This window comes from Gymnoscopelus microlampas (genome assembly GCF_963454915.1).
Source record: "Gymnoscopelus microlampas genome assembly, chromosome: 9".
Lineage (NCBI taxonomy): Eukaryota > Metazoa > Chordata > Actinopteri > Myctophiformes > Myctophidae > Gymnoscopelus > Gymnoscopelus microlampas.
In genome coordinates, this window is record NC_139946.1 from 56325141 (window position 1) to 56347513 (window position 22373).

The 22373-nt window shown below is 42.6% G+C and overlaps 1 protein-coding gene across 1 annotated transcript in view; it reads right to left on the reverse strand.

Moving 5' to 3' along the window:
- Nucleotides 1-1744: 1744 nt before the first annotated feature.
- map1sa (microtubule-associated protein 1Sa) overlaps nucleotides 1745-22373 on the reverse strand; it is a 36828-nt gene continuing 16199 nt past the window's right edge. The window contains exons 9-17 of the mRNA XM_084065777.1: nucleotides 21764-22020; nucleotides 19174-20172; nucleotides 18604-18930; nucleotides 16891-17072; nucleotides 15716-16117; nucleotides 12937-13366; nucleotides 7492-7671; nucleotides 3594-3811; nucleotides 1745-2543 (exon numbers count right to left, since the gene is read on the reverse strand). Coding sequence (XP_083921903.1) covers nucleotides 2388-2543; nucleotides 3594-3811; nucleotides 7492-7671; nucleotides 12937-13366; nucleotides 15716-16117; nucleotides 16891-17072; nucleotides 18604-18930; nucleotides 19174-20172; nucleotides 21764-22020 — 3151 coding nt within the window. The 3' untranslated portion in view covers nucleotides 1745-2387. The remainder of the gene's footprint in view (nucleotides 2544-3593; nucleotides 3812-7491; nucleotides 7672-12936; nucleotides 13367-15715; nucleotides 16118-16890; nucleotides 17073-18603; nucleotides 18931-19173; nucleotides 20173-21763; nucleotides 22021-22373) is intronic.

Consider the following 22373-nt stretch of genomic DNA (forward strand, 5'->3'; position numbering starts at 1 on the left):
TAAAGCTGTGAAACTATAAACTCCACTCATTATAACCATTATATAACTATACACTCCACTACAGCATAAAGTGATATATTTTTTCTATTTTGAAAACGAGGCACTAAAAGTTCAGAATAAATCCTGCCGTTTCTTTCCTCTGTCCTACGCGCCAAGCAGCAGGAACTGCTTTCATAATATAGGGTTTTCAAATAACGATTCAATTTCCAACATGATATAAATAAAACCCACTTCTGTCGTCTTACTTCTGGTTGGACATGAAGACCTAGGTTGTCTCTGCTGCACAGCAGTGTGTCCCATTATAATAACAATAATAATAATAATAATACTACACACGATATGGAATAATCGAATAATGGTTCAAAGGAGACACTTAAATAAATCAAGCATCATTCAATAAAAGTTATGATTCTGGAATTTAAACTTGAATTCAGTCATTGTGTAAAATCTATGGGATAAAGGTGTTACACTGATATCTGTTCCTACAGATGGAACATGAATAGAGGCGTTACACCGATATCTGTTCCTACAGGAACACGACTAGAGGTGTTAAACTGTTATCTGTTCCTACAGATGGAACATGAACAGAGGTGAAGTTGTCTCTTCCTACAACTTCATGTACAATTGAAATTGAGTATTAATATGAAACTTATGTTATGATATGAATGTCCGGTTCAGTTGGACTACGGATATCTGAGAGTCCAAAATCTAACATGTAAACAAAATGCACGGTCGGTCATCTAACGACTCGTAGCGTAAAAACTCATTACGCAGAGAACCATCTAAAGACTCATAACGTAGAGACACTGTGAGTCGACAGAAACAACATGCTGTGAAATGATTCTTTGGTGTGTTCAGTCGTCATGTGGGACTCAAAACAATGTCCTCAACAATGTAACGACTTACACTTAAGATGTACTGACTGACTTAACCAAGAACTGGAATCAAACTTGTGGAACTGTGCACAAATGAAACGAAGAGCAAAACTATGGTTTTAACCACGCAAGGCTGAAATGAATCCATACATTTAGATGCTTTTGACGTGTGGCCCCATTGTGGAAGCATTAAGTCTAATTTATACTCACTAGAGAACAACTATTTTAAGGCTTGTGTTAGCATTCCTAAGGCTTGTGTTAGCATTCTGAAAGCTTGTGTTAGCATTTCTAAGGCTTGTGATAGCATTTCTAAGGCTTGTGATAGCGTTACTAAGGCTTGTGATAGCATCCCTAAGGCTTGAGATAGCATTTGTAAGGCTTGTGATAGCATACCTAAGGCTTGTGATAGCATTTGTAAGGCGGCTTGTGATAGCATTCCTAAGGCTTGTGATAGCATTCCTAAGGCTTGTGATAGCATACCTAAGGCTTGAGATAGCATACCTAAGGCTTGAGATAGCATTTGTAAGGCTTGTGATAGCATACCTAAGGCTTGTGATTGCATACATAAGGATTGAGATAGCATTTGTAAGGCTTGTGATAGCATACCTAAGGCTTGTGATTGCATACATAAGGATTGAGATAGCATTTGTAAGGCTTGTGATAGCATACATAAGGCTTGTGATAGCATACATAAGGCTCATGTTAGCATTCTTTAGGCTTGAGACAGCATTCCCATGGCTTGGGTTAGCATTCTGAAGGCTTGAGTATGCATTCTTATGCTGGGAACCCACCAACACAAGTAGTTCACCCAACAAATGACTTATTTTCGATCAATGACACACGCCTTCAATCCATGATTTTTTGGGGTGTTTTGTCACATTCCTAAGCCAATAGTTTAACAACCGGGTCATCGGTCAATAGAAGACTCTACCGGTCATCAAATTATTGTCTCAGGAATGAGACAAAAACAAAACAAATCTCCCCGACCTCAAGGCTTCATGGGGTGTGTCACTGCTAGAAAACAAAGAATGTTTTGGGTGAACTACTCCTTTAAGACTTGTGTTAGCGTTTCTTGATAGCATTCTGATGAATTACATAAAATGAAAGCTGTGCAAAAAGGGGAGGAGTTTCCACTGGGAAATGATAGGACATGAAATACAAACCAATGAAATAATTAATGCTTGTTAAGTCCAGCAGTGTGTGTTTGAGGCTGATGACTATCAATAAAGCTGCAACTATAGATCGTTTTCTTAATAATCAATTTGACTGATTAACTGTTGCTCCCATCAATACTCTCTCTCTCTCTCTCTCTCTCTCTCTCTCTCTCTCTCTCTCTCTCTCTCTCTCTCTCTCTCAGCTCCGACATACCTTAGCGACGTTAAAGGTTAAAGTTCAACAACTTCCTATTTCCACCTCAAAAACGTGTGTGTGTGTGTGACTGCAGGGTGGGTGGAGCTTGCGTGTGGAGGGAGGGAGGGATTTGTAGTCCATTATAATTGTGTAGTCCTCTCCTCAGAACTCCACCTTACAGGCGGGGAAGGTCTCTTCCTGCATCACCACGGTGCTGTTGCTGCCCAGCACGTTGATTGACAGCTCTCTCTGCCTATCCAGCGTCTCCTGGTACCACTGGTGCATCGCCACCGACTCAAAGGTCGGGATCAGGGTCACCTGTGACACACCGGGGTCAAAGTTCATCCAATAAGACAACGGGTAGAGAAGGATACGTTGTGTTTCCATGGCAACACGGCATTATTTATAAAGGTTTTTTTTTTAAAGTTAAGTTTATTTCGCTATTTGTATTAACCCATTAAGACTTGGAACTGTGTCATTTTTAGATTTGAGCTAAAAAGCATTATTTTACACTATGAGCTTGTAGATCTGCTATTTTTGAAAAATCGTGAAAATGTGTGCAAATCTTTTAATATATATTGTTTTAAAGCGAAAATGTTTTACTTGAATCTTTGCTTTTGGGGGTCCCTGGAACATATATTTTTAGATGGGGGTCCGTGGCCAAATACACGTCTTTTTTTGGGGGTCCTTGACATGGAAAAAAGAACCACTGATATTATGGCGACATAAGTTTTTTCAAAAAACTGTTGAATCCCCCAGAAGCAAAGATTTGAGTTACAAATGTTCGCTTTTCTAACTCAAATCTCAAGATTTGCAAAAAAAATAACGATTTTTCAAAAGTAGCAGATATACAAAGTAGCAGATATACAAGCTCATAGCGCGGCACTCGGTGCCGCGCTATGAGCGCTAATGCGACACTACCAGTGACATCATCGTTCGACAGATTTTTTTTGAGCGGTGTAGCGGTGTATAAAAAAAAAATCACACCTGTGTGAAGGTAGCGGCGCCTTTGATACATTTTGTCATCAATAAGTGTTATAATATGTTTATAGCCACGTGTCACGTGAAGCTTGACCAATCACTTTGTTGACGTGTCTGACCAATCAGAACGTTGACGCAAAAGCCAGGTATAGAGCAGGATCCGCTCTATAGAGCGGCTAGCGCCGCTAAAAAGCAGATCTACAAGCTCATAGCGCGGCGCTATGAGCTTGTAGATCTCGAATAGCCAAAGAAATGTTAAAATGACACAGATGCGTAACCCGTCTTAATGGGTTACATCCATGCATTCATACAATTCACTCCATATTTGGGCGTGGTGGCTGCATTGGGGGAACTCCTTATATGGTCAAACAGAGAGTTCAGTACTACCTGCACGTCGGGCCAGGAGCTCTTGCCCTCCAGCAGTGCGTCCAGGATGTGTCTCATCAGCGCCTCCTTGTGGGGCTCCTCTCCGCTGACCACGTAGTGCGACGAGCGCAGCCGCCTGAAGAGCTCCGCCTCCACCGTGCAGGAGGCGGGGCCACAGGGCAGGTAGGCCAGGTCCACATACACCGTGGGGGCGGAGCCGCCGGAACCAGACCTGGTACCTGATTGGTCCAGCAGGAGGAGGAGGAGGAGGGGACAAACAGAACATGTGACACAGGCAGAGGTTAGAACAGGGGTGATGCAACTTTGATGATGGAGAGAGCCACTATATTTCCACACTCAGTCCAGAGGGCTACATTGCATATACTGTCTCTCCGTATTTTAACTTTTTTCACCATTCTGTCACAAAAAAGTAGCAAAAATAGCCAATCTACAAGCTCAAAACGCGTCGCAGTACAGTGTTTTGAGTTTGTAGATCTGCTATTTTTGCTATTTTTTAATTGGAATCCTGAAAAGTAACATTTTTATTCAATTTCAAATGCATTTAGTTATACTTGTGTTAACTTTATGAACTTAAATACAAATACATTGGACATAAAAAAGACAATTTTAATACTAGTCATTAAGCTACTAATACAGACTGAAGTAATTAAAGCAGGTCATGTTTGCAATCATAACAGCTGAAATCAATAATATATCAGCATTCCGATATCAACCTGCGGGCCGCATTAAGCGAAGGTGGGGGCCACATGTGGCCCCCGGGCCGCCAGTTGCCCATGTATGGGTTAGAATGTTTGCTAAAGTGCTCCTTTAAATCACATTTTCGCCACTGCCCCCAAGAAAAAAAAAATCAGACACAAACCAACAGCCAACATACCTTTAAAAACGATCAAGTATAAATCACAGATTTTACCACAATTCTGCAACATTATGGACGGTACTGAGGTGAGCGTTAGCAATGCTAACTACAGGGTCCCCACACATTTTTAGCAATGAATTTCCAAAACTTTTCCAAAACTTTTCCAGAATATTTAGCCCAATTTCCAGGCCTATATAACAATCATTCGGCGCAATAATGTGTCTCTTACTCCTATGTAGAATGCCCAAAGATAGGCAGTGTAGCAAAAATAAAGTTCGAGACATACATTAGGCTGCCGTCACAAAGCCCGTTCGGCGAAAAACTACTTATGTTACATATTTCGTGTAATATTATTCATGTTTATGAAAATGTTTTGTTTTAACAAAATCAATAGCCAAAAACAATGCATAGCCAAATATTTTTCCAGGACCCTTGATAAATTCCAGGACCTTTGATGATGTTTGATCAATTTCAAACCTTTTCCAGTACTGGATTTTTTTTTTTTTATTTCAAAATAATTCCAGGAATTTCATGACCGTGGGGACCCTGTAACTATTCTTACATGGTACAGTTATACACAGTGTTGTGCCTGAACGCGTTCAATGAACGATCGTTCATGAACTCGTTCATATTTTGGGCGAACGTGAACTGAACGTACTGTATATCCGCTAGATGAACGTTATCGTGAACGCGTTCATTCTGGCGTTTGTGAACGGCGTTCTCTCACAGTTTAACTTCGTTCAAGAGTGTCCCAAATTTCCATGGTTACATCGGTTTGTCATGTTGTATTTCATCTTATTCTGTGTTTCCGAGGCGTCTTGAACGCACCATCAGCCAAAAAAAGAGAAAAGCAAGGCGGTGTCTCACATTCATGTGCGCAGCGCGAAGTCCGAGTGAACAGTCTCATTGCAGCGACAGCTAGTGAGCAGCACAGACAGTTACGGCCACTCGGCCAGGGCGAAGAGCTGACACTTTATCCGCTCTGCGAAGCTCATTTCCCGGCCACAAGCATTTGGAAGTTGACTTGTGTCTCTTCCAAAGTATCGGTGTTGTTTCCTTGGCTTCACTGCCGACAAAATTAACTTGAAGCTGGGCTGAATTAATAAGTAAACACCGCGGAACGGCGACATGAGTTTGGGATGTCACAAGAGTTTGGGATGTCACAACAACATGTCCGTGGCTGATGCGTAGCACCGTAGCCTACAGCCAACTTTAGGACGGTAGCCCCGGCCCCCGAACCTCTGAATGAACGTATTGTAGTCTGGACGTCCGACCCGATATTTTGGCATTAAAAGTGGACTTCTGCACCTGGCTTTTGATGTTAACAGTGTCATACACTCACTTTGACAAGCCCCCAGCCCCCCCCCCCCCAAGATGAATGAAACTCTTTAGAAAATAGCAGATCTACAAGCTCACTGTGTTGCACCGTGACCTGTTGTGAGCTTGTAGATCGGCTATTTTCCAATAGCCAAAACTTAAATAGGGCTGAAGTGATTCATGTATTTGTAAAATCTACAAAGTAACTAGTAACTCAAGTTTTCAAATAATTAAAAATAAGTACAATATTTGCCTCTGAGATGTAGAGTAGAAGTAAGTAAGTACTGAAAACTGCTAATACTTTAGTAAAGTAAAAGTACCTCAAAATTGTACTTAAGTACAGTACTTGAATAAATGTGCTTAGTTACTTTACACCACTGGAAATAATAAATATAGGGTGCTTTGTGTATGTACACCAGAGAGGATATAAAATTAAATAAATAACATTGGTTTTATAATGTATTGGATAAATAATAAAAGTATAGTAATAATAATAAATAATATATTGGATGCATCCTGATCCATATACAATACAATGCACTGCTTTTCAGTTCATCATTTTAAGTTTGAGCCAATAAAAAATATGTGATTAATATGCGATTAATCACGCGATTAACTACACAAATCATGCGATTAATCGCGATTAAAAAATGTAATCGCCTGACAGCACTAATATATATTGAAAAAAAAGAACGAAAAAGAACTGAACTAGTTCATTTTTTGAACCATGAACTTTAGTTAAAAATTTTGAATTATGAACTGAACTTTGAACTAGTTCATTTTAAAAGTTGTGAACTGAACTTTGAACTAGTTCATATTTTAAGTGAACTTTCCCAACACTGGTTATACATTACAGGCTCTGACATTTATGTCAGACACACTCTAGTGTGTGAAGAGTCTTCCTGTGCTGGTAACACATTGACTGCTATTTTTTAGTGATTAAGCTAGAGGGCGCTCTTCTCCAACCAATCAATGATGCCTTGACTTGGAGAGAACGATCCACCCGGAAATAACGTCATCTGAAACATTTTCACTCCGTCTGCTAAGCTTACTCTGCTACATTTAGTCAGGGAATATTATCAGAATAATGTCAAATCTGGGAATAAATTCCTTACCAAGAAATGTCTTCACTAATGTGTTTGTAAAGGTGTCTAGTAACACACCTCATAAACACAGAAATGCAGTTTAGCTAGGGGAATTTTTGACAGCTGCTGAAAGTTGGGGTACCCACCATAACCTTATGTGGGGAAAAAAACTAAATTGAATTAGTATAGTATAGTATAGTATTTAATTAGCACCTGTTTGATTCCCATAGCTGCACATTCTTCAAACACAGCTGATTTTAATTATAGATCTACTCCGTTTTTAATCTCATTGAAGATGAGTGTATTACTCATTTTAAACTTCATCTGCACACTAAAATATGTATCTGAAAACATTATAGGTTAGAAATAAGCCAGGTAGTAGCAAACGTGCTTCACTGGCCGTCTCTCTCTCACTTGTAAACATACACTAGCCGTGTTGCGCACGGCTGAAGTGATTGAGATCCAACGTCCCATAGCCTGAAGGGATGGGACCTTCTGATTGGTTTAGAGTCGGTTGAGCCGACGTTTCAGACTGAACCTTCAAAATAAAATGACCGGAAATGTCACTGCAGTGCATCTTTAAATATCGTCTGACTAAATGTTTAAACATGTTGATACTTCTTCCATCACTGAGGTTTACCTGAGGCTGTTGGAGGTTTGGAGGAACCTGGTCTGGAAGCAGCAGAAGCAGAGCCAGAGGTTCTAGATGCAGGTCTGGTGTCGAGACTGGAGCTGCTCTTCAACGTGGACCTCTGGCTCTGGACCTTCTGGTTCTGGGTCACCGTGCTGCTGCTGCCGGACCCCTTCTGACCCACCACACCTACAGACCAGTGGACACAAGTTAAAGGAATAGTTCACCCCCCCAAAAAATGCCTTTAATTCAAGGAGATTTCTTTCGTTTTTTGTCTCGTTCCTGAGCCAATCATGTTCCCTCTCTCATACGACAAAAACTAATCAAATCTCCATGAAGTCAAGGCTCCATGGAGCTCCATTTATCACCTGACAGGGGGGAGTTTCCCTGGTAGGACGTAGCGTGTGGAAGGAACACGTTATTCCAACCAGTTCCTTTCCCCTCCATCAGGCGCCCCGGCTGGCCAGGGGGAGGCAGTATAGTGACCAGGATTACTATGCGACGCGTTGTGAGCTTGTAGATCGGCTATTTTCAAATAGAATCTCGTGGGGAAATTATAATAATAAGCAGATCTGGCAACCCTGCCAGGGACCCCCCCCCCAGAAGCCCAGATAAAGCCCCTACACACCGCACCTCATACACACTGCACCTCATACAAGGTCATTATGATTATGCATGCACTTCATGGTATCACAACACCTCCAAGGCCTTAAAAACAAGGCTCCAAACATCCCAAAACAAACTAGTAAGGCTACTTATTGGCCTCAATCACAAAACCCATCTAACCCCTGATCATTTTGATAGGATTGGATGGCTTAGGGTTGAGGACAGAGTACAGCAACTTGCTATGGGCCTGGTCTTCAAGATACACCACAACATTAGGATCCCCCTGTATTTGTCAAAATACTTCCAAAATGTTAATGAAGTCCATGATCATAACACCAGAGGCAGCTCCACAAACCATGTTCACAGATTTGGCTCAACAAAGGGAATGAACTCGTTCTCATGCTATTCATCTAAAATGTGGAATGCCCTACCAAAAGGAGTAAAGGAGTGTAAAAACCCTACTCACTTTCAAAACTGCCTTAAAGATACACCTTCAGGAGGCTGCAATTGGAAAATGGCCCCTGTCCAAGTCCTAACCTACCCCCCCCCCCTCTCTCTTTCTTCTTTTGTACATATTTCTCACTCTTCATACCAGTAACCTGTAAACTGATTGTATGACATTCTATAGTAGTGTGTATATGTGTCTGTCTCTTATACAGTATGTATAGTAGTGTGTATATCTGTCTGTCTTTTATATGAATGAATGAATGTTTTATTTCCGTGTCCGGACAATTTCTTGACCCATCCCTCATGGGATTATCAGACACATCAATGTTAAACTAAAAAACAAAACAAAGTTACAGACATTCCAGTGTACACCCAACCAGCAACTCATAATACAGCCTGATTTGAAACAAACCACATACAGTACATACATTTATATATACCTGCATATAGAATACATACATATTTATAAAGGAATTCATCTATTATAAGTCACCCTTCTCCTTCTATCCCAGGCTTTATAAAGATATTCTGAAAAAGCAAAAATATGAAGAAAAAGAAATTCAATTAAGGCACCATTCTCATAATCTATCAAGTTTAGATCAGGGGTGTGGACTTTTTTAAACAATATATCTCTCAAGTCATCATACAAGGGACAAAATAAAATAAAATGTATTTCATTCTCCACCTCATTCAAATCACAATATTCACAAATTCTATCCTCCTCAGCTATGCCTCTATATCTTCCCGTTTCAATATGTAAAGGCAGAATGCCACACCTTATCTGCGCACAAAGTGACCTCCGACTTTTTGCCAAATTATACAAAACATAATTTTCACATTTAAAATCTTTTTTTACAAGACAATAAGTTCTTAATTTTGGCTTTTGCCAAATTTCTTCAGACCAGCTTTGTATGTATTTCTCACGGATTCTGTTTTTAAACTCCTCCACATTCACAGTTGTTCTTTGGAGATAATGGTCTTCCAGACCACATGCACTCAATACCTCAAAGATCTCAGAGACCCATTCCCCTTCTCCGGACAGATCCCAGTAAAAAATTTGACTAGCCACCCTATTGGATGGCAGACACAGCAACCTGTTCCAGAGACTCACCATGCTGGCCTTCCATCTAATTTCACAGGAGTCCCACCCCATATCTCCATTAAATGCTGCAATTGGCGCATACTTATGTAGTCCCAAAAAGAATCGAATAGCCCGGTTCTGGACACGTTCATTTAACTGAAACCTTTTGTACCCCCAAACCCCCGAAATATAGTCTAAAATGGGACATACACATGTGTCATACAATTTAGAGTATGTAAGATAGCCCATGTCCTTCAACGTTTTGGTTTTGCCAATGAGGCCTCCCAATGCCCTGCCGGCAGAATCTGCTAGGGCAGATACACCGTGAAGAAAGGACATGTTTTCATCTAGAAACAAACCAAGGTACTTGTACTTATCTGTAAACTCCAGTTGTTTATCACCCACACTAAACTTGAAGCTACTTCTTTCTGTACCTGGGTTTCTAAAATGCATTACTTGTGTTTTCTTTTGATTAATACACATTCTCCACTTCTTACACCATTCATTAACACAAGTCAACATTTTTTGTAAATCCTCTTCACTTTCTGAGAGTAAAATAATATCATCAGCATACATCAATATATCTACAAATACTTGACCACATGTAACCCCTTTCTCCAGTTGTTTTACCTGTCTGGCCAAATCATTAATAAAAACAGCAAATAAAGTTGGGGACAAAACATCCCCTTGTTTAACACCAGAGGGCGTAGGAAACCACTCTGTAAAATAATCATTCACTTTCACACAGGCAACAGGTTGGCTATATAGAGAGGAAATAGCTTGATAGAACTTTCCATTTACCCCAATTTGATGAAGCTTATACTTTAGGAAGTTGTGATCAACAAGGTCAAACGCTTTCTGAAAATCAATAAAGCAACCAAAGGTCTGTTTTCTTGACTTCAACCTATTTCTAACCACTGTAGTCACTGCATAAATATGATCCAAACATGCTCTTCCCTTCCTAAAACCATTTTGTTCTTCTTCCAGTAAATTATTTCTTTCCAAGAAATCAACCAATCTATTATTTAGAACAGAAGAATACAATTTATATACAGTACTCAGTAGACTAATACCTCGATAATTCAGTGGAATCTTAGGATCATCCTTTGATGATTTTGGGATTGGGGTTATGATTGATTTAAACCAAGGGGCAAGGCTGAGATATTTACTATGAGGCCAACCCGGATGTTTAGTAAATGTCCAGCGAGAGGCGCTGTTTCACCCGTGCCGACCTGTGAGTTCAGAAAGAATTTATTTTAACGCAAGCCGATGGGTTTTTACCAACTTTCAGACTCGATTTTCTTACTGTAATAAAACTTTTCATAAATTCTATATGCTTCCAGTCGCTAGTTTAAAGTCTCCTTTCAATCATCAGGATATGCGTTTTGCTAAATTATGGTTCTATTTATTATAAAATTGACGATAAAGTAGGCTATTCTCTAGGAGGGGCGGGATGATTTGATTGACACGCTACACAACCAATAGCATTCATTCCCCGCCCCCCGCTCTTGATTGACAAGTTACCCAACCAATAATGGTCTGAACTCATTCTGACGCGTAGTGAAACATGGCGGACCTACAGTCTGCAGCAAAGGATTCATTTTCGGTCTGTAGAAAGCAGCGGAGGGGGTTTGTCCATCTCATTTATACAGTCTATGATTTAAACCAGGTAGATGGTATAATACCCTGATCAAAACACATGTTCAACAAATAAAATAATAGATCAAACAAATTGGGAGCTTTCAACACTTCGTTTGGTAATTCATCTACACCAAATGCCTTCTTAACCTTAGCAGACTCTATTGCCTTTAGCACTTCTTCTCTACTCAGACTTATATTTAAGGTATCATCAGTAGTTGAATGTAAGCATTTATCTGTAAAACAAGATATGTGATCAGAAGAAACATTGCCCGTACTTTCTTCTTGTCTTGAAAATAAACCAGAAAAGGCTCCCTCCCATTCCCTTAAAACTTTAACTGGGTCAGATGATATTTCCCCTTCACTCCATACCTGCATAGGAATCTTTTTTGAACGTTTGGGGCCCAGATTCTTTATCTCATTCCAAAATTGTTGTGGGTTCTGTGTATGTAATTGCTCCATTTGTATAATTTGTCCTCTTTGATATCTACGTTTGTAGAACCTAAGTTTTTTGTCAAAACTATGTTGTTTATGCTTATAAGTAACTTTAAGTTGCTTTCTTAAGTCTAGATTTTTACATTTCAAAAAAAGACGTTCAGCACTGCACATATCTGACCATAAAACGCCCAATTCCATATTCCAATAGGGATTGTTCTGATTAGATTTTCTAAATTTGGGTTTGTCCAGTTTTGTATTCAATTCAGAATGTATTAAAATACAGAACTCTTTGTACCAGTTATCCAACTCCCCTTGATGTTTATTTAGAGTCTGTAATCTTTCAATTAAATTTAGCATAGCATTACGTCCCATATCAGAATTTAGAAAAGTGTCTGGTACATCTCGAACCACTCGCTTTTTAGAGTGTCCAGCTGTAACAGGCACCTGTCTTCGTTGGGGCATTTCATAGCCAGCCCTAAACTTAAGCCACAACATGGAGTGATCAGGTAGACGACAGTTATCTCCTATCAAATTAAATAGAGCTCTATCCTCTACCATTTGTGAGGCGAGCAATACCTTAAATTCCAAACAGTTTTCTAAACAGTCAAATGGCGCGATCATATAATCAACCACAGGTTTACCCTTTGGCGACACTGATGTATAGTTATCACATAGTGGGTCGATCCTACCATTAAGTACACACATTCTCGAATCTCTTAGGAATTCTAGGAATTTTTCCCTATGTTTATTAACATAATCATCAATTGCAACTCTTCGGGGAATAGAGTCAATAGTAGGGATAAAATCTTCCATATTTCCAATTCTAGCGTTCACGTCCCCACCAATATAAATTGCATCCACTTCAGAAAATTGATAGATCAAACGTAATAGACGACAGAAAAAAGCTGATGCGTCTCTACCCCAGGGGGAGTTTTCGGGTGGGAGGTAACAGGAAAATATGACGAAATTATACTCAGATAGTTTATGTTGAAATAATAAACCTAAAATCCCATCATCTTTTTCAACAGTTTCAATCTGGTAATCTTGAAATAAACTCGACCTAACTAACATTAGTTAGTTATATGTCATCATGATTTGTGTGCATGGGGATCTCATCTTAAACAAGCTCAGTGGGTTAATGAGTCTTCTAGTTTAGTAGACCTTGTATTGTGAATTTGTACTTCCATGTACTGTTATGTACTGTTCTCATGTCTTACTAAATAAAGTACATCAATCAATCAAACCTGGTTTCTTGGTCTTCACAGCGTTGGCTCCGGCGGTCTTGGGATTCTTCGCCGAGGCCTCGCCGGGGGCGGGGTCGGCCATGCAGGCGCCGGGCTGCGGGGGCAGCGGTGGGAGGTCCTTCATCGGCGCCGGGGGCGGGTCCATGTGGGGGGACGGGCGCTCCTGTGGCGCCGCCCCCCCCCTGAGGGAGAAGTGGGGAGTGGCCTGGTGGTGGTGGTGATGATGGTGGTGGGGAGGGAACCCGTCCTCCTCCTCGGAGTCCGATTGGCTGTCCAGCGTAACGGACGGACACTCCTCCGTCCCGGGCGGGACGTCCGAATCCGTGGCGGACGACGGCAGAGAGTCGCTGGCCGACGTGGGCGGGGTCTCCTGGCCCTGGGGCGAGCGGCGGTCGCCGCCGCCGCTGGAGGGGGCGCTCGGGGACGCCTCCTGAGGGGTCGGGGTTAAAAGGTCATGATGGGGGACATTTTAACACATTCACTGCCATTGATGGAGAGCTCTGTCATTTAAAAAAAATAAAAAATAAAAATAACATATAGAGCACCAAAGTCTGACGTCATTTACACATCCTAGGTTTGTCTACCTGGTTTGCGGTTCCCCCCCCCCCGTTCTGAATACCCATAGACGTGTTTAATATCGCGTCAAATAAGAACTGAACTGTGTTCCAACAATAAACAAATAACCCGGCGGTTTGACTCTTATGGATATGAAGCATCAACTGACGGTGAGAAAACATTAATGTTACTTCTGCCGAATGAGTTACATTTTCACCAGAAACAGACTGTATCAAATATAAGTGACTGACTATCATAAACGATACAGAACCTCCTCCCTGATAATATCACAGAGACAGTTTGTTTATTGTTGGACCACAATTCTTATATGAGACGATTCTAAGATGACCCAATGTTATTCTCCATAAAGAAATTATCTTACGAACCTGGGGATGAACCAGTGACGTCAGGACTTCTGTACTCTATTACTATTATCTATTTTTCCATTTTTAACACAGTACCAGGTTATCCAAAGATCTAACCCTAACAAACGAACGGGAGGTTGCATTTTTTTTTTCTTCACGGAACCACAGTGAAACCCTCAGTGATTAGCGACCATCAGGGGATCCATCATACTGGAGATAAATATTCTGTGCTTCTTGTAAGATTAGTCAGAATTAGGGGTGTGCCAAACGATACGATACGATATTTGGCTCACAACTTCGATACGATTTCGATACGCACCTTTTTTAATTATGAAAATATATGGGGGAGAAAAAAAGCAAATGCAAACAAATAATTGTGTTTTTGCATTATTCAGACATGCAAACTTGTAGCTTTTCAGCTACAATAGCCGTTTTCAATCCAAATAGGGCAATAGTGTGACACCTGACCCGAAAAAAACAACATGTTGTCACCCTTTTCACCTCGGGGCTGTTTGTATGCCTGATTATAATGATTGTAAAAAAAAAAAACAATATTTTTTTTCCACAAAACGATACATATCGTCAAGAAAACGTATCGCGATATATCGCGGGACGATATATCGGCACACCCCTAGTCAGAATGCTTCAAAATGCTGGTAGAAGCTACAAGCTAGAAAACCCCTGTCAGTGAATGTGAGAACACATTCACTGACAGGTATTATTTCATTCATTATTTTGCTGCTGCCAGCGTTTTTCACCTTTTTTGACGATCTTTGAAAAGACACAGAAGCCACTAAATGCACACGGATGTAAACAAAAAGTGTCCGGGGGTGGGGGGGGGGTGGGGGAGGGTCTCGTCTATCCACTGGAACATTCTTTTTTTTACTGCGATCGGCCATTTTGGAGCCCATTGAAAATGGCTGGTTTTCACCCAAAAATAAAGAATCAGAGCTATAAGTGTTTTTTCTACAAATCCTAATAGGATATGGACGGAAGTGAGTTTTTTTTTGGGATGACGTCACATCCGTCCATTCCTTCTATCAGAGTTGATGGATCATTCCTAAGTTGCGTTAGAGCACCCTCTTGTGGAATTTTCTAAAATGGATGGATATCTCCTAGCCTGGTAAACCCTCCCTCCAGAAATCTCATTTCCATTTGATTTCAGGAGTGAGTCTGGCCTGATCGCCCATTCTGCAATATTGGCTCTGTACGCCAAATTGACGAGCCTATCAGCGTCGTCGCACATCGTTCTGACAGCGACAGTTGGCCAATCAGGTGGCGAGTTCGAGTGAGCCCGAATGGCACCGAGTGCAGCCTGACTGCAGCCGACAAAACACGAACGGCAGCCATCTTTTCTGTCTGCTATTTTCTCCGCTTTTTCTTTACTTCAAAAAGCTCTCAAACTTCTATTTTGAGGCACGGAATTTACTTATATATCGTTTGGATAGAATTTAGTTGTTTAACTTCATATATGTGGTCAATTAATCATGACAGAGCCTATTTAAAAATATAAATTCAGAGAACCGGCCGGGGCAGGCAGTGACACGCATGTATCCCAATAAGGCAACCTATTTTGGGCATGGCCGTCTCAAAAGTCCCGTTGCGTCACATTAAACTGCTGATTGGCTGAAGGGGAAAAACGATCATTGGCTGAAGGGGTTGTCAGTCAACGGTATTACTCCCGCCCAACTCCAGCCCACAGCCAATGTGCAGAATGGGCGATCAGGCCAGACTCACTCCTGAAATCAAATGGAAATGAGATTTCCGGAGGGAGGGTTTACCAGGCTAGAGAATGTGATCATTTTCTCAAATAATTGCGATCGTCTCAAATAAGTGCGATGGGGCAGATGATGTAATACCTGTGATGGTTCGCTGTCTTCAGACAGGTCCTGAGGACCAGCATGGTGAGACAGGCCCGGTGAAACCAGGGCCTGATGGGTGTCAGGTGACTTGGGGTGATGGGTGTCAGGTGACTTGGGGCGCTGGGTGTCAGGTGACTTGGGGTGCTGGAACTCGCAGGGAGACACCAGACACAGGTCCACGTCATGGGGCACGTCCAGGTGCAGACCCCCCTCCGAGCCGTCGCCGGGCGGACGCACGTTGTTGTTGTGGGCGGAGCTCAGAGGTAAACTCATGGCGTCGGGGGGGGCGTGTCCGTTGGCGAACGAAGACGTCGAGGAGGACCGCTGCTCTGGAGGCGGGACCAGCTCGAATGACGCCGACAGCGAATCGTCTACCTCCGTGGAGTGTGGAGAACCCACCTGAGACATGGTTAAAGGACACATAAATATGGTTAAGAAACAAATAAACAAGGTACGCTGGTTGCTTGTTTCTCTCCCTGGCAACACCGAGTTGCCAGGTTCTGGGAGAGAAACAACCAGCGTTAGCTCGTTCTGCATTAGCGTTAGCTCGTCGGGGACTTTCAGCGCCTGTTAGGGTATCATGAGACTCCACAATGAGTACTAGGAGAAAAAAAACGGACTTTGCATTTGTTAAAATAGGCGAATTTCAGCTTTCCACGGACTCCCATTATGTCAACGGAGGGGGTCGTTAGACGGGACAAAGGGGACTCTCTGGGAATAACTCAACGACCCTTTCAATGTTGGTGAGTGTTTAGCGACACATCAAAGATAACACTTAAAATGTCCGGATGTCTCCTTTAATTCATTCACTGCCACACTTATTTCTGGCTGAGTTTGCCCACTGCCAGCAATGTTCGTTTTTTTTTTAGCTTTTCAACTGGTCAGAAAATGTATGTGGAACGCTGTATGCTTCTGTGCTTTATATTCCTCATTTCTATTGTTTGTATGATTTAGCTGTTTGTGTCAGTATTTTATTGGGTGATGTATGTGTTCTGACACCTGAGAACATGGATTAAGTATTAATCATTAAAAAAATATATATATTTTTTTTTTGAGGAGTTTGAGGCATCGCTGGCACAAAACATGTTCAGATGGGGGGGGGGGGTGTGCGCTGCGTGGCTATGATATAATGTCGGGGGTCCCTGAAATGAAACAGTGGGTTTAAACCTCACCTCAGCAGGCATGGAGGAGGTCATGGAGGTCATGGACTGTTTGTCCAGAGAGGAGGTGGAGGTGAGGGTCTCATGACCTCCGACCCCCAGGCTGGGGACCCTGGCCCTGCCCACACTGCCGTCCTCACATGAACCCTGGAGGTCATCTTCTTCAGGGGTCTGCTTACGGTAGGGCGTGTGACCTGCACACACACACACACACACACACACACACACACACACACACACACACACACACACACACACACACACACACACACACACACACACACACACACACACACACACACACACACACACACACACACACACACACACACACACACACACAGTATGTGTCCCGACTAAGGGGCCAGCTTCTGAGTTGTAAATTGAGTCTATATAGGAAGTGACAGTTCATATGAATGACCTGTAGTCTCACTGTTTCACTCCTGCTGATGTCAGAAGTAATTAAGCTCCATTCAAGCGGGTAGGTTTTTGTCGAACTTTAGACTTGATTTTGAAATTGATAACCACCAACCATACACTGACTGTAGGCTCTGGATTGCAATATTGGATTGTTTTCAGAAGACCGTTACTGTAAGTAGGCTGCCTGAACTTAACAGGTCACAAGCTAAGCTTATAGCCTAATAAGCATTTCATTTTTATATTAATGAAGTTAATAGGCCTATGTATGTTATGGCCTCTGCTTGATAAAATCTGCATTGTTGTCTTGAATTGCCTTCGTTACGTGCCTTTGCTGTCAATGTGAAGAAAAATATTGAATAAAGGCCAATAAGAAAAGATGTGAACATTGTTATTCAAATGTGTTAAAATGAACAAATGCAAAATCAAAACGGAACGGCCTGTTTTGATGATAAAAAATCATTACACACGCACAGCTACACTCATAGCTACATGTAACATCAATGTGCAGCTGTACACGGTCTATAGGCCTAATTAATCTGGTTGTGCAAGATGAAGTTCTTATATTCCTTGATTTTCAAATAGTTTTCTATCAAAAATATATAATAGGCCTACTATGCTGTATCCATGGATTAAAGCTAGTTTAAATCTCACGACTGAAAATGTCCTAATGTGCGATTTGTGAAACCGTGTTAAAGGATCCCCCCCACACACACTAGCGCCGATTCCTAAACAATGAATACAATATGTAAAATTAGGATGCTTTAGTAATATTGTTCCTGCTGTTCTACATACTGCCCAACCATGTGAAGAAATCACAGATTCAGGCTTTAACCTTTGCTTTTATATGAAATATCCGAGTCGATTAAGATGGAAGATGCTTCTGAACATATTGCTAGTTTGACCACTTCAAATGCTCTAATCTTAAAATAACCAAAAATAGCCTTTCTACAAGCTCTCAATGCGTCGCAGACGCATTGAGAGCTTGTAGATCGGCTATTTTTGCTGCGCAACATGCTTCCATAGAAGACGTGCTGGCTTCAATGGAATCCAAATGACTGAAATCAGTCTTGGCGACTGAGAACTTTAATCCATGTGTATCATAATATGTTGTTAGGCTGTATAGCTACACGCACCTGCATGTTAATCATGCATCGAAAATGGATGACCGTCTTTTAATTCAAATGTCCGGTAAACTTTAATCACGTCGGACAGCCTGTCCGGCTGGAAGAAATCCTAGCACGACACGACCCCTGCCACAGGTTGAGAACCACCAACCGCCGTACAGTATCATCATCAGTGTTATACCTGCGCTGCGGTTGGGGGCGGAGTATGCGGGAGAGCCCGCCTCCTCCTCCTCCCCTTCCTGTCCGTTCCTCAGCGCTCCGTCCAGGAGGCGGAACTCTGTGGGCGTGAGGTCAAAGTTCACGCTGCGCTCGCTCTTTGGCGTCTTGGCGGGGGGAGGCGTGGAAGCGGCAGCCATCTTGGCGTGTTGGGGGGTCTCCATGACGACGACCGGTTGGTCCTGATGGAGACTCTGGACGGTGGCGTTGTGGTTTGCGTCTCGGCCCGTGGCCACGCCCCCCGCGGCCACGCCCCCCAGGACCATGTTGGAGTTCTGAGCGCCGTTCAGGGCTGTGTCACATGATCATAAAATATTAGATCTTTTCAGATATATACATACATATAATTTTGGGGGTCCTTGACATGAAAAGGTTTGAGCACCACCGATATAGAAACATAAGCTTTTCAGAAAACTGTTTAGAAGACATTCGTAATGGGTTAATTAGTATGATTGTTAACACCTGTGAAGGAAGTGGCCCGATTTCTTTCCAGTATGACTGCTTGTGAATGTCGCCCGTTGTGTAAATAACGTACCGGTGTTGTGGTTGTCTAGTCGTGCGGTCGTTTCCTCTGGAACTGTGTGATTGTCGGGATCCTTTGGTCCTGCTTTCTGTTTGGTCCCTTTGTTGCTCACAGCGTCTTTCTTGGGAATCGCCGAGTCTTTCCTCACCGCTGCGTTCTTAGCTACAGCCTTTTTGCCATTTTCCACGTTCGCCACCATGGTCGACGCCAGGGCGGCTGCTGCTGCTGCACTCGCGGCCGTTCTCTTATTATTAACGACACCGAGGCTTTTTGCCGTCGCCGTTTTCTTCTCCTCCGTCTTCACGTCCTTCTTGCTCGCGTCCGTCTTTTTCGCGTCGGCGGGTTTAACGCCGTCCTTCTTTGGCTTGGCGCCCCCCAGAGGTTCCTTCTTGGCCGCGTCTTTCTTCTTGTCTCCTCCCGCCACCGCTGTAGCGGCCGCGGGCGGCGGCTTGTCCTCCTTTTTCTTCGCCTCCTTCTTCTCATCCCTCGTCGTCGGTTCTTTCTTCGGAACCGGCTTCTCGGCGAGGGTCTTGGAGGGTCTCTGTTTGGCGTCCCCCCCGTCTTTCGCTTTAGCCGCCTTGTCGTCCCGGTCTTTCCCTTCTTTCGCCGCAGCAGCTGCTGCATCTCCCCCCGTCTGCGTCTTCAGCTTGGACTTTGCGTCCGCTTGTTTCTTGGCTTCTCCTCCGGCCGATCCGCGAGCGAGCAGCTTGTCTTTAGTCAGAGAGCTTCCGGGTCTGGGTGCTGCTGGGTCTTTAGTCATGGACCTGAGGCTCTCCTGGCTCTCTGCTCGTCTGCTGGCCATCGGTTTGCTGCTGGACGAGGTTTCCAGGTCCTTCAGACAGACCACGGGATGTTTGAGGAAGTCCAGATGCTTGACCTTCTCCAGGCCTTCCAGGATCTTGGCCTGGGGGCAGCAGCCGGGGAACAGGACTCTGACGATCTTCTCCTGGGGGTTGGACGGATGCCAGACCAGCAGAGCACAGATGGACACCAGGCAGGGTAGAGGCAGCTCTAGAGAGAGAGACACACAGGGAGGAAATACATGTCACAGTTATTGTAATAATAATAATAAACTTTATTTATAAAGCGCTTTTCAAAACATGGTTACAAAGTGTTACTGCTCCATCCACTTCCTGGTTAACGTATTTGGGAAATGGCCTGCATCTCTCCTCCTGTGTTTTACTATGGATTCTGGATGAGGCATGGTATTTTCAAAGGCCTATAAACCGTTGGTTCTCAAAGTGGGGTCCGGGGACCCCCAGGGGTCCTTGAGGGAGTTCCAGGGGGTCCCCAGCTAAATGATATAGTTAGGAACCAAATTGACCCTTATGGGCCTGTAACTCTGAGAGTGTACAAATGTAACCAAATGGACCCTAACGGGTCCATTTGTACACTCAGAGTTAAATTAACATTGATTTTACAATATGAATTGGGGTCCCATAGATAGAAATGCCATTAAATGGGGGTCCGTAGCCTCTAATGCATGTCAAACTGGGGGTCCTTGAAATTAAAATGGTCGAAAATCACTGCTAAAACTGTAAAAAATCTTCTCTTATGGGGGGTCCTTGGCATTTCTTTTCAAATGGGGGTCCCCGGGCTAATAAGTGTCAATTTGGGGGTCCTTGACATAAAAAAGTTTGAGAACCACTGCTATAAACAGCCAACGGGGGTCACGATGACTTTTTTTCTCTCGCAGAAACACAGTGAAACCCTCAGTGATTAGCAACGATGAGGGGATCCATCATACTGGAGATAAACATTCTGTGACTCTACTTGAAAAAGGTAAAACAATGGCTGGCAGTGGATGACTTATTTATGTTTTGATTCATTCTGGCAGTGAAGGAGTTAACGATATTAATGGCGATAATCAAAATATGCTTAAAACTTAAAATGCCTCTTTTGTTGTTAACCACTTAAACGCCCAGCATCCCTATTCTAGGTGGGAACGTTCACCAAATATAGCAGATCTACAAGCTCACAACGCAACGCGTTGTGAGCTTGTAGATCGGCTATTTTTTGGAAGTTGTACTGAATTTGCAGCTCAACAAAGCTCTATGAGCTTGTATATCTGCTATTTTTGAATAGTATAAAATAATGGCTATAGCTAAAATCTAAAATGACACAGATGCGTTCCTGGTCTTAACCCATTGAGACCTGGAACTGTGTCATTTTTAGATTTGAGCTAAAAAGCATTATTTTACACTTTGGGCTATTCAAAAATAGTAGATCTACAAGCTCACGAGCTTGTAGATCTGCTATTTTTGAAAAATCGTGTAAATGTGTGCAAATCTTTGAATATATATATATTTTTTAAAGCGAACATTTTTAACTCAAATCTTTGCTTCTGGGGGGGTCCCTGGAACAAAATATTTTGATGGGGGTCCGCGGCCAAATACATATCATTTTGGGGGTCCTTGACATGAAAAAGATTGAGCACCACTGATATAGAAACATACGTTTTTCAGAAAACTGTTGAGATTTAGGAGACATGTAGAATCGGCTTCAGGTCTCAATGAGTTTAAACAAAAAGTGGGGAAAAAAAAGAAAAATGAAAGAAAAATGCCAAAAATAAATAAAAAGAATAAATAAGTGTAGTACTAACCTTGATGTGAGCCTTTGCTGTTGGCTGCAGTGTTGTTATTGTTATTCATGTTACCGGGCCAGGTGTTCATCAGAGCGTCCAGCTCTTTACTCCCTCTGACCGGGTTCAGGGTATAGAGCTCCAGACGGCCCACCCCCATCTTCTGGAACAGGATGAGCGGCTCCACGCCGGGCCCGCTGGGGGGCCGACAGAGGGCCTCGGCCCGCATGTTGAGCCTCTCTAGGTGTTTGAGGGTGAGAGCGGCCTGGTCCCAACTCCTACCAGTTACAGTTTACAATGTAGGCCTTATTATCCACAGTGACTTACAGTAGACATGATAAACACATACATAGAATACAGAGACAGTGTAGTGTCTCAGTAAACTATAGGATCTTATTACACGGCTTGGTTGAATGCTCGATTCTGATTGGTCAATCATCGGTCATTATTTCTGGATAATAACCGATGAGCTCTATAACGGACCGCTGTGTAATCAGAGACTTAGAACACCTGCTCATATCAACCTGAGCTGCTTGGTTTATGCTTTATCCAACATCCATCAGCCGACAGCCATGTAAACAAACAACCAATGTCATTTACAACTAAACGTTGCTCTCAACAATGTTTTTGA